The 12,755-nt window shown below is 38.9% G+C and overlaps 1 protein-coding gene across 3 annotated transcripts in view; it reads right to left on the bottom strand.

The window, feature by feature from the left end:
* The window catches only part of lama2 (laminin, alpha 2), a 232,648-nt gene that overhangs the window by 164,939 nt on the left and 54,954 nt on the right, over positions 1-12,755 (bottom strand). For all 3 annotated transcript variants that reach the window (XM_085432199.1, XM_085432200.1, XM_085432201.1), the window contains exon 4: positions 700-751. In XM_085432199.1, coding sequence (XP_085288325.1) covers positions 700-751 — 52 coding nt within the window. The remainder of the gene's footprint in view (positions 1-699; positions 752-12,755) is intronic.

The following is a 12,755-nucleotide window of genomic DNA, read 5'->3' as shown; positions in this document are numbered from 1 at the left end:
GCAGGTTTTAGATGTGTCCTTGATCCAACACAGCTGATTTAAATGGCTAAATTACCTCCTCAGCATGTCATCAAGTTCTCCAGAGGCCTGGTAATGAACTAATCATTTGATTCAGGTGAGCTGACCCAGGGTGATATCTTAAACCTGCAGGACTCTGGCCCTTGAGGCCTGCAGTTCCCACCCCTGATTTAGAGAAAGACTCAATAAGTAGCACTTGTCTGGAAGTACAATGCTACAAGAACATTGTAACATGGCTTAGGTTTGCAAAGTTGCATCTGAACAAACCACAAGACTTGTGGAACAATGTCCTTTGACGAAATCAAATGGAGATGTGGCCATAATGGATAGCACTGTTTGCCAAGAACATAGTAATTCCATAGGAATTCAACTGTTTTGTCTTTTTCTAGATTACTTTTCAACATATTTAAACCTTCCACCGCCATTTTACTTTAACGTGCTAGTTTGTTGTTTCACATCAGTATTGTTAATCGCTGAGCTAAAGATCCATTTGATTGAATGGAGTCTTCCATTATATGAAGGCTTCTCTGTGGGATGATCATTAGCTTGATGATTAATGCTCCTAAGACGAACCCTGCGCATTAGTCACAGTCCTCTCCTTAAAATGAATCAAAGCAAAAATATTAACACTTCCAGCAGTATGAGACTGATAAAATAACATTTTTATAATTGAACGCATACCTGGGCGAGGTGAGTTGGCTGCCTTTATTATCACATAGGCGATCTGAAAAACCTGAAAGATGCACACAGAAAAAATTCACATCATACCTTGGTTTTAACAATTACACAATTTTTTCACTGTTTTAAGCCTTAATACAGAGCAGTCCAATATTAGAAATCTTTAACAGGGATATGTGAATAAATAAAATGTTACTGTATCTCAGACTGAAAATTCAGTTCTTTTCAGCTTTTTTCTTGCTTCACTGTAACAAATATATGACATTCAATATTTCCCCAAAATTAACAAAAGTTGTGCATGCCTGTGCCTACAGATGAGCAAAAAGTAAAAAAATTCATAGAGAAAATGAAATCCATTAGACCACACTGTCAAATAACACACACGTCTACTCATCACACAGTCTTCCTGTCAGCTTCTCTCCCTTTAATTTATTGCATTAATATCTTAGAAGGCGTTAACATGTTAACACATATTAACACTTGCTGGGGAGCTTTTTTAGCACTTGCAGTAGTGTATCAAGTTCTCCTTATTTTGGGTCAAATTATCTTCATTTCCTTAATTTCTCCCCTGCTCTGCTCGATGGTGAAACATGGAGCAGAGGAGGGCAGCAAAACTCTCACTGCGGAGTTTAACAAGTGAAAATTAAAAAATAAAGCGCACATAAATTGGGTAACTGAATGCTCAGGACTGCACTTTGCCCTTGTTGCTTTTACAGTGCAGTGCAGTAGATTGCAGGTGTTAGGGAGAGGCTTACATGCACGAACACGCCAGCTGTACCGATTGCCAAAAACAGTAAAGAGGGAAACTCAGATTAAAACTCACACAAAGGGAGCATGAGTTTCTCATGTGCTTAAAGCCAATGCTTATTTGCTGCTATAGTAATTTCAAAATATATGAAAATATATATGCAAACCAGCGCTTACAGTAAGCCGGTTTCGTGGTAACTTTAAGCTAGACAACCACAATAAACCAAAAAAAACCCCACCAAACTAAAAGGTTTTTATTTTTCAGTCACTGAATGTTGTTGTCCAGTTTTGCCCGACTTTTTGTATTTATAAAATAGAAATAAAATATTTTATTATGATTTAAATAAAAAAAAATTCCAGATTCGCTCAGCAAGATAAAAGGTCAGCTCACTATAGACAGGTATAAAAATGTACTGTATATGCGAAATTCAGATTTAGGTCAAATGCTTGCTTGAACTATCTTCACCAGGCTGTGCTTCCTTTCTCTATGCAAGCTCATTGGCCTTTCTTCTCAGATGTGGGAAGAAGTGTCACATTGCAGCAATTAGAATAGGGAAAAAGCGTGTGTGTGTGTGTGTGTGTGTGTGTGTGTGTGTGTGTGTGTGTGTGTGTGTGTGTGAGAGAGAGAGAGCAAAAGAGAGGGAGGGCAAGAGAGAGCGAGAGATTGTGTCATTTAAGTAACCCTATAGCAGTTATTCAAGCCTCCTACAAAGAGTCACTGTTACTTACTGAGAACGGGATGGTGTGTATGTGTGCATGTGTGTGTGTATGTGAAAAGGAGTGATTTCAGGGGTAACTTGTAATATGGTGACAACTTTGGGACAGCTAGGCAGCTCCAGCAGCTAAACATAGATCAACACCACTAACTAATGCACTCTGTGTCTATGTGTGTGCGCGCGCACCCAGGGTTGCATTGTGTCATAGTCTAGGTTTTGATCAAATGTGGATCAGACAAGAGATTTTTTGCAGCCTCTGGAGCTCAACACAGCATCAACAAATAAACAAACCAATAACCATCCTGCAAAATATAAGAGAGCTGTTGAATAAATGTGAATCTCATAGGCATGAAATTTAATTTAATGTCAGATAAATACATTTATGTAGAGCCCATATAAGTATAAAGTTTAATTGGATAGCTTCTCAGCTCAAACATTTATTTATTTTTTTTTTCCTTTATAGTGCAAGAACTATAAGCTCAAAGTAGCAGGGTGTCAGCGAGTTTCATCAGGTTTTGCATGAGACCTTGTTATTTCCAACTTAAAATGAAGCAAACAAAACATTCTCAATGGATAAAAAAGTGCATCACCAAATGAAAGAAAAAAGAAATTGAAATTTTTGAACAAAAATAAAATGTGGTGGTATTACTACAGAGTTACTGCCTTTCAATACCATTGTATTTGTCACCCCACTTAAAGTACAGTCCAGCAATGTTAACGTCATGTCTATTTTATCTATCTGGTCTATCTTGTGAACCAAAACTTATTTTTATTCTTTGCAGCATAATTATTATTAATTATTAATTGAATTTTAGCTTCAAATATTTACTCTGTCAGTTAGCGGTTCCATATGGTAGTGGTTAACACATTCACCTAACACAGAAAAGTCCTTGATTCAAGACTGGGACAAGAGACAAAAGTCTCTCAGGGAGAAAGGATTCCTGTCAGGAGGGGCATCTGAAATCTTTACCAAATCAAATATGCATATTCTTCTACTGTGGCAACCCTTACTGAATAATGTAGCAGCTGAAAGGAGTTTTACAGCATAATGTTCTACTCTGATCCAAATAGTGGCATGGTGCTTAGCACTGCCACCTCCCAGGACGAAGGTTCTGGGTTTAAATCCGCCACCTTAGAGGGATCTTTCTTTCTGGGTTGAGTTTCTATGTTCTCCCCATGTCTGGGTGGGTATCTCTGTGAATATGTTGTGGCTTGTTGTCTGTCTCTCTGTGTTAACCCAATGCCAGACTGGAGACCTGACCAGTCCCCCCCACACCCCCCCACCCCACCCAACCCCAAAACACACAAATTTAAATATTAGACAAAGCTAATGCAAATGCAGTTTCTAAATGATGCGGTTAATTATTAAGGGGGAAAAAACAAAACCAACATGGCACTGTGTGAAAAAATGTCCCAAACCTATATAAATGACTATAAATAACTGTAAATGAGTCTTCTTCAGCACTATGGAGGAAATTTGGCACAATCATCTTTGCAGAATTGTTTTAATTCAACCACATTGGAGAGTTTTCAAGGTTGAACCGGCTTTTTAAGATCATGCCATCAAGCACATCAATCAGATTCAGGTCAGGACTTTGACTCGGCCACTCCAAAGGCCTGACCTGAATTCGATTGAGATGCTGTGGCATGATCTTAAAAAGCCGGTTCATTCATTTTGATTTTCTTAGGCCATTCAGAGGTAAAATTGGTGTGTTTTCGATCTAAAGTACCAAAGTACGCTTCAACTTGAGGTCACGAACAGATGGCTGGATATTCACCTTCAGGATGTTTTGGTATACAGCAGGTTGGTTCCATTTACCACAGCAAGACATCCAGGTCCCCTGACGTAGCAGAACAACCCCAGACCTTCAAACTACCACTGTTGCTATGATGTTCCTTTTCTAAAATACTGTGTTAGTTTTATGCTGGATGTTACAGGACTCAAACCTTCTAAAAAGTTGTCTCATCGGTCCACAGAACATTTTCCCAGATGTCTTGGGGATCATTAAGATGTTTTTTGGCAAATGTGAGACAAGCCTTTGTGTTCTATTTGCTCAGCAGTGGTTTTTGTCTTAAAACTCTCCGATGGAAGCCATTTTTGCATACTTATTTTTGATGAACTCTGACTTTAACTGGGATATGTGAAGCCTGTGGTTCTTTAATCTTGTTCTGGGTTCTTTTTTGACCTCCTGGATGAGTCATTGCACTCTTGGAGTAATTTTGGTAGGCCAGTCACTCCTGGGAAGCATCACCACTGTTCCAAATTTTCTCCATTTGTGTATAATGGCTCTCACCTTGATTTATTGGAGTCCTAAGGTCTTAGAAATTGCTTTGTAACCCTTTCCAGGCGGATAGATGTCAGTGACTTTATTTCTCAGGTGTTTCTTTAGATTGTAGCAAGTTGTGTTGCTTTTTGAGATCTTTTAGCTTGCTTCACTTTCGTCAGACAGGTTCTATTTATGTGATTTCTGGATTCAACAGCTCTGCCAGTAATCAGGCCCATGTGTGTTTAGTGAAATTGACACTGAAATAATCACATGTTAATTCAATGACGTTACAAATTTTTACTGATACCATTTAAAAATAAATGGTTTGATACTGGTGCTGAAGCCTTAAACGTTCCAACATGTTAATGCACAGACAGACGGTGCTCTTGTGCAATTAAAAAGTATAAAATTTAACAGCTTTTACTTTTGCGAGAGAATCTGTGTGCTCTGTGTTTTGTTTGAGTTTATAAAAAGTTAAAAAGTGAAACGGTGAGTCATTTGTTCCCCAGGTGAAGTGGAAAATCGTATTTGTTTTTTGGACCGATGAATAATTCTTTGACTCAAAAATAAACTTCTGAATCATTTTAATTTTACATTGCACATTGCTTCAGATAAAAGTGACAAGATTTCAGAGTTGACGTAAATAAAAACACAATAAAAAAGTGTCTTTAAAGTTTACAACATTCGCACATATATCTAGATCTCATAGAAATCTTTTTTTTTTTAAATGAAAAACTCAGAAAAATATAAATTCATTTCCAAATAGCTCTCATGTATTCCATTGCTGCCATTACATACTTGACAGAAAATCATCATGATATGCCAGGAACTGGCTTTTGGCAGATATTTCAGCGTTACAGCCAACTGAGCACTTAAAATGTTTATTTTAATGCTCAATCGGGCCACTTAAGCCCCGCATCCAGTGTGGCTAGGTTGCCTACAATTAAATAGCCTGTGAAGAATCCATTTTGTCTCAGTGTGATTTGGACACATAGTTACAGCGGTTTTACAGAACAGCTGGCGTTTACAGGTCATTCACATGGAAACGTGTTAAAATCTCTCTGGCCTGATACACTGGCATCAGCCTCCAATTCCTGTTAGTACTCCAGTCAGTTCCAGTGCACAAAAACAGAGCCTGACCAGAAACAAAGTGAGATGAGGTCAGAACAAGATAGTGACCCCAAAATGTAAATAGCAAAAGGTGCTTTGTTGTTGTTGTTATTGTAGTTTTGTTTTTTCCCCCCAGACATAAACACACAGGTGGATATGTCATGAGAGAAACTAGTACGAAGATTTACTGTCACTTCAAATGAAAATGTGTTAACATCTCACAGGACTAATAATGTAGCTGTTGGTCCGGTTCAAAATGGTGTGAATCATCCAGCATCCTTTACTGCCAAACTAAATGCAGGCAAACAAGCTGCAAATAATCAGTGGAACCATTCACTTGTTTTTCACATTTTTGTGCTTTTCCACTAAAAACAATTTGAGAACATATTTTTGAATGTACCAGAAAAAAAAGTCTCGCCAGTCCTGCAGCAAATAAGTTACAGGACTCTGATATTTGAGCAAACTGCAGAAAAAAAACACCCCAACAAGAAATACGAAAAAAATATTGTTTTTCACATAGATTTGAACAGCGAAGCGGCAGCAGTATACACAAACACGGGCCTCGAGATAAGACAGAGGAATGCCCGGCTGTGTAACAGCCTTTTGAAATCCATTCTGTTTAAGTCTGTCACTCTGCCTGAACTGCTCAAAACACACTTGCACATACAAATGAAATGCCTTTATACACTAACACGCTCACTCACAGACTGGGTCGTAATTTGGCCCTAAGCTTTTAAATAGGCTTTACTCTACACAAAACACCAGATGCTGCAATCTCCCACATTCTTGCTTTGGCCCAAGCTACTGTCAGACATTAAACCAGCAAACTTTTATTGGGTACAGCAGATGTTTCATTTACGTCCTCTTAGTTATGATTTTTGTTGGCACTAAAAGTTCTGACTACATCATTTTTTATGTTTGTTATTTTTGAAAAGCTAAACAAGTTTGTCTGTATCGCTTAAAGAAAGAAATACGCATTTAACACATCAAATTTTGAATCAACAATGGTGTGACTTTGTGTAAAATGTGGTGGGAAAAGCAAAAAATATAATTAATTCAGCGTTCTTAGGGTACTGACTAAAATAAGAAGGTAACATAAAGTGACCACAGTATTTTTTTTGTATTTTTCATATTCATTTTGATACTAGCAATATGTTTAGCTCGTGTTAGGTCAGAAGCATGTTTACCACTGTGTTGCATCACCTCTTCTTCAACAACACAAAGCCTTTGCAAACTGTGGAGACCAACTGCAGCAGTTTAGAAAGCACAAAGTTTTCCTTTTTTTGTTTAATACAGGATCTCAGCTGTTCAGCAAACCTTTGGTTTTACTCTTCGCTTCATAAAACATTACATAGGGTGGCACATCTGGACTGCAGGTAGACCAGTGTGGCAACAGGACAACTTTTTGCATGGAGCCATGCTATTTTTAAATTATTTCAGCACTGTCTTCTTGAAATGAGAAAGCATTCCTTGAAAAAGGAACCCTAGATGGTAGCCTGTGTTCCTCCAAAACATTGATATTTTGTTTCTTATTAGTGTTTAATTTGCATATATGCCATATGCACTACTGCACAGGTGCACTGGTGAAAATCCAGAGTCTCTTTTCTTTTGGCAGCACAATGCTGTGTCCATAATTGAAAAAAAAATGTTAATAATATTATAATAATTATTATATTAATGATGTAATAGTTGTACACTTCAAATTGAGTCCAGTTTATATGAGCAAAGTCACAGTGAAGGAAAGATGTGTTTCTCAAATTGTTGATATGTTTTTTGTTACTTGATTTTTTTGTCTGTATGGTGGAGTTTTGCTGTGCATTTTCACTGACTGAATGATTTTCAGAAGTGTTTCTGAGCCCATGAAGTAAATTAGATTAGAGATCATGGCTTTAAGAAGATCACAGCCATTCAATATTGGTTTCCAGCTGTGTCCCTTCCACACTGAGATTTCCATACAGATTATCAGTGCTTCAATAACATTTTGTTCTGTAGATGATAAAATCTCTAAAATGTTTGCAAATTAATATTGAGAAAATAGATTCTTATCTGCTAAACTATTAGCCCATACAGTCTCTGACAACTTTTGATGGATATGATAAAGCCTACGCTCCTTATTTGACACCCAATCATGTTACGACTCCAATGCATTCACATTTTGCAACTTTCTCTGCGTACTTGTATTACTTCACATGCATTTCTGTCTTTTTGCATGACCCAATAGTTCAGTATTGTAGAGTAAGTATGTATTGCATTTAACTGTCTTACAATGATTTTAAAATGTTGGGACTGCAAGACAAGCATATCCACTCATGGTAAAATAGTCCTAAGACATCTCTTAGTCTAAATGTATTTTATTAGTTATGCCAACTGCAATTCAGAGTTTTATACACCAGCGATGCATGGCCAGAAAGCTCTTAGTTTGGCATGAAAAACTGGAGTTGCAATACTCCAATGATACAGTAAAAAAAAGGGATTTGATTTTTTAATCTTTAAAAAGTAAATTAAACCTCAAAACTAATGAAAGCCCCCCCCCAAAAAATGTTTATTTTTGCAAAGTTAGAAATTATTCTCAAGCCACTCTCCAGAATCTCTGCGGATGGCTTTTAGTGTATTGTCAAGTCTGATGCATCTTCACGCACGGATATGATTCAAGAATTTATCTAAAAATAATGAAGAACATACACAGACATCAACTGTCTGCTTCACACACGGAGTGAAGCACATAGACCCTCAGCTCCCACTCTCTCATTATTTAGTCTTTCTGTCCAGAGAGTCTCAACAATAACAAGAGAGGAAATGAGAGTGGTGATGTCACAGACGATAACAACACACACAAGCCCACTGTCATTTTCCGAGTGAAATGACTGCGGTCGCAGACGAAATTCAGTGCACTGGAGAGTAAATAGCTTTCTGTTGGTTTGATCGAGCGTCACGCATACAATGAAGCACATTCACACATATGCATTAACAAAAAATTAACCACGTTTAATTTGTAGTCAACGTCTGCAGCATAGATGGAATGTACTATTGCTGTAATTAATACAAAAGCCATTATTTAAATAGGAGAATAAAGAAGTTTCAAATATTCAACTGACCTAAAAGTCTCAGGTTCATGAGAATGCAAATTTTCAATTCTGAAAATACTAAAAACATTAGTAATCATTGAGACTGACTGACACTCGTATCACTTACTTTACTCTCTAAAATCATGAATTCAAAATCAACAAGAGCACTCAGATAGTGCAACTCCCCCCGAAGTACAAAGGCTATATTAAAACTTTGATGTTTTATGATGTTTTTTTTACAACAAGCTGACATTAGTCTGTTTGTACTACAGTACAATGAAGTCCGCCTGTTATGACATCACTGTGATGCTGTAGGGCATTGCTCCATGCCCTTTCATATAATATATTATTCAATATGCTTTCTTAAAATTTTTTTCCAAGGTAAACTTTGACCTTTAGCGCTAACAGTTAAGTTCAAGGTCAAAAAATTAGTTAATGTATATACTCATGTCCCCCAGTGGCATTGTTGTGAAGTTTGACGACGATCCATAAAAAACAGTTGGTAATATAACGTTTTTATTGATCTTCACATTTGTTGTGACCTTGACCTTGACTTTGAGCCTGACTTTCAACAAAATTAAATCAGGTCGAGATGTTACTGGTATCTACAGTCATGCAAAATTAAAAAATACTGGCATGGGCTGATACTCTTTTTCAATCCCAGGGCACCAAACAGTCCAAAGACATGCAACTTGTGGGGATAGGTTAATTGGATAATCCAAATTGCCACTAGGTGTGAATGTGCGAGTGAAAGTGAGTGCGAATGGTTGTCTGTCTCTGTGTGTTGGCCCTGCGACAGACTGGCGACCTGTCCAGGGTGTACCCCGCCTCTCGCCCTATGACAGCTGGGATAGGCTCCAGTGCCCCCCGCGACCCTGAAAAGGATAAGTGGAAGTGAATGGATGGAGGGCACCAAACAGAATACTCCCATTCAGTCAAATGCTGTAGTGTTGCAGAGGAACACTCAAGGTGTCTATTGGCATATCAATTTGACACCACAGGCACAGTCATATCTGATGCCAAGTGGTTAGAAACCTCTTGGACAGAATAACAAAACCCCCTGTGGGATCGTCAGTGGGTGAAGACAGATTGGTTAGAACAAGAAAATAAAAAGCCTTTTAGAACTACCATGGTGGATCATTTTCACCCAATCCTACAATAATAGCACCAATAACAAATAAGTAATTTATCAAGACGTTAAGATGTAAATTTGACATATTTTAAATAATAAGAATTTAACATTAACCCTTTGGAGTCAGTGGACGAGCTGGGACATCCAAATCACATTACCGGTAAGATGACCTTGCAGTCTCACTCATTGGTAATCTAAGCTCCTTACATAAGCTTTTTAGATATTTTAAGATGTGATAATGATACTATTATGCTGCAAAATAATACATATAAAAGCATATATATGTGTGTGTGTGTGTGTGTATATGTATGTATGTATGTATGTATGTATGTATGTATGTATGTATGTATGTATGTATGTATGTATGTATGTATGTATATATATATATATATATGTCACGGTCCGGGGCAGCGGCCGTGTGGAGAGCGGAAGGAGGACTCAAAACGCAGCACTTATTCAGGTGTGAGGGTGATTTATTGATAATATCCAATATAAAGTGGGGATGGTAAAACAGAACTAAGGATGAACTAACTGGGAGAAACTACACAAAGAAATAGCAAACCTGAGCATGAAGGGAGAACAGCAGGGAGAGCACGCAGGGGATTACACCAGGTATGAACACAGACGACGCGACGAGGAGCAGAGGAAATCACACACTATAAGTACACGAAGAGACACTGGGAAATCACACACAGGTGGGGGAAACAGCTGGACCTGATTAACCTGACGAGACAGGGGAACACTAACACCAGGGACCAACAGAGGGAGCACAAACCCAGAACCCAGTGTCTAAAATCCCAAACACAAACCATCCCAAAACAGCCATGAATAATAATGAAAGTAATAACAATAAAGAACATAAACATAAAGTCACTGAGTCATGGTCGCAGGACCATGACAATATATGTGTGTGTGTGTGTGTGTGTGTGTGTATATATATATATATATATATATATATATATACACACATATATATATATATACACACACATATATATATATATATATATATATATATATATATATATATATATATATATATATATATATATATATATATATATATATATATATGTGTGTACAGTGGGGCAAAAAAGTATTTAGTCAGCCACCGATTGTGCAAGTTCCCCCACTTAAAATGATGACAGAGGTCAGTAATTTGCACCAGAGGTACACTTCAACTGTGAGAGACAGAATGTGAAAAAAAAAATCCATGAATTCACATGGTAGGATTTGTAAAGAATTTATTCGTAAATTAGGGTGGAAAATAAGTATTTGGTCACCTCAAACATGGAAAATCTCTGGCTCCCACAGACCTGTAACGTCTTCTGTAAGAAGCTTTTCTGTCCCCCACTCGTTACCTGTATGAATGGCACCTGTTTGAACTCATCATCTGTATAAAAGACACCTGTCCACAGCCTCAAACAGTCAGACTCCAAACTCCGCCATGGCCAAGACCAAAGAGCTGTCGAAGGACACCAGGAAAAGTATTGTAGACCTGCACCAGACTGGGAAGAGTGAATCTACAATAGGCAAGCAGCTTGGTGTGAAAAAATCAACTGTGGGCGCAATCATCAGAAAATGGAAGACATACAAGACCACTGATAATCTTCCTCGATCTGGGGCTCCACGCAAGATCTCATCCCGTGGGGTCAAAATGATCATGAGAACGGTGAGCAAAGATCCCAGAACCACACGGGGGGACCTGGTGAATGACCTGCAGAGAGCTGGGACCAAAGTAACAAAGGTCACCATCAGTAACACACTACAACGGCAGGGAATCAAATCCCGCAGTGCCAGACGTGTTCCGCTACTGAAGCCAGTGCATGTCCAGGCCCGTCTGAAGTTTGCCAGAGAGCACATGGATGATACAGCAGAGGATTGGGAGAATGTCATGTGGTCAGATGAAACCAAAGTAGAACTTTGTGGTATAAACTCAACTCGTCGTGTTTGGAGGAAGAAGAATACTGAGTTGCATCCCAAGAACACCATACCTACTGTGAAGCATGGGGGTGGAAACATCATGCTATGGGGCTGTTTTTCTGCCAAGGGGACAGGACGACTGATCCGTGTTAAGGACAGAATGAATGGGGCCATGTATCGTGAGATTTTGAGCCAAAACCTCCTTCCATCAGTGAGAACTTTGAAGATGAAACGAGGCTGGGTCTTCCAACATGACAATGATCCAAAACACACCGCCCGGGCAACAAAGGAGTGGCTCCGTAAGAAGCATTTGAAAGTCCTGGAGTGGCCTAGCCAGTCTCCAGACCTCAACCCCATAGAAAATCTGTGGCGGGAGTTGAAAGTCCGTGTTGCTCGGCGACAGCCACAAAACATCACTGCTCTCGAGAAGATCTGCATGGAGGAATGGGCCAAAATACCAGCTACTGTGTGTGCAAACCTGGTAAAGACCTATAGTAAACGTTTGACCTCTGTTATTGCCAACAAAGGTTATGTTACAAAGTACTGAGTTGTATTTTTGTTATTGACCAAATACTTATTTTCCACCCTGATTTACGAATAAATTCTTTACAAATCCTACCATGTGAATTCATGGATTTTTTTTTTCACATTCTGTCTCTCACAGTTGAAGTGTACCTCTGGTGCAAATTACTGACCTCTGTCATCATTTTAGGTGGGGGAACTTGCACAATCGGTGGCTGACTAAATACTTTTTTGCCCCACTGTATGTATAACACCCAGCACGCCCCTGCGGGCGGTTTATCCTTCAAGCTCGGGTCCTCTACCAGAGGCCTGGGAGCTTGAGGGTCCTGCGCAATATCTTAGCTGTTCCCAGGACTGCGCTCTTCTGGACAGAGATCTCCGATGTTGTTCCCGGAATCTGCTGGAGCCACTCGCCTAGCTTGGGAGTCACCGCACCTAGTGCTCCGATTACCACGGGGACCACCGTTACCTTCACCCTCCACATCCTCTCGAGCTCTTCTCTGAGCCCTTGGTATTTCTCCAGCTTCTCGTGTTCCTTCTTCCTGATATTGCTGTCATTCGGAACCGCTACATCGAT

The sequence above is a fragment of the Copadichromis virginalis genome, linkage group LG15 (genome assembly GCF_057382275.1).
Source record: "Copadichromis virginalis isolate Kocher_CV1m ecotype Utaka linkage group LG15, C_Virginalis_male_GT1.1, whole genome shotgun sequence".
Lineage (NCBI taxonomy): Eukaryota > Metazoa > Chordata > Actinopteri > Cichliformes > Cichlidae > Copadichromis > Copadichromis virginalis.
The sequence above is the reverse complement of the archived record's forward strand: the minus strand, read 5'-3'. Positions and strand labels throughout refer to the sequence as shown.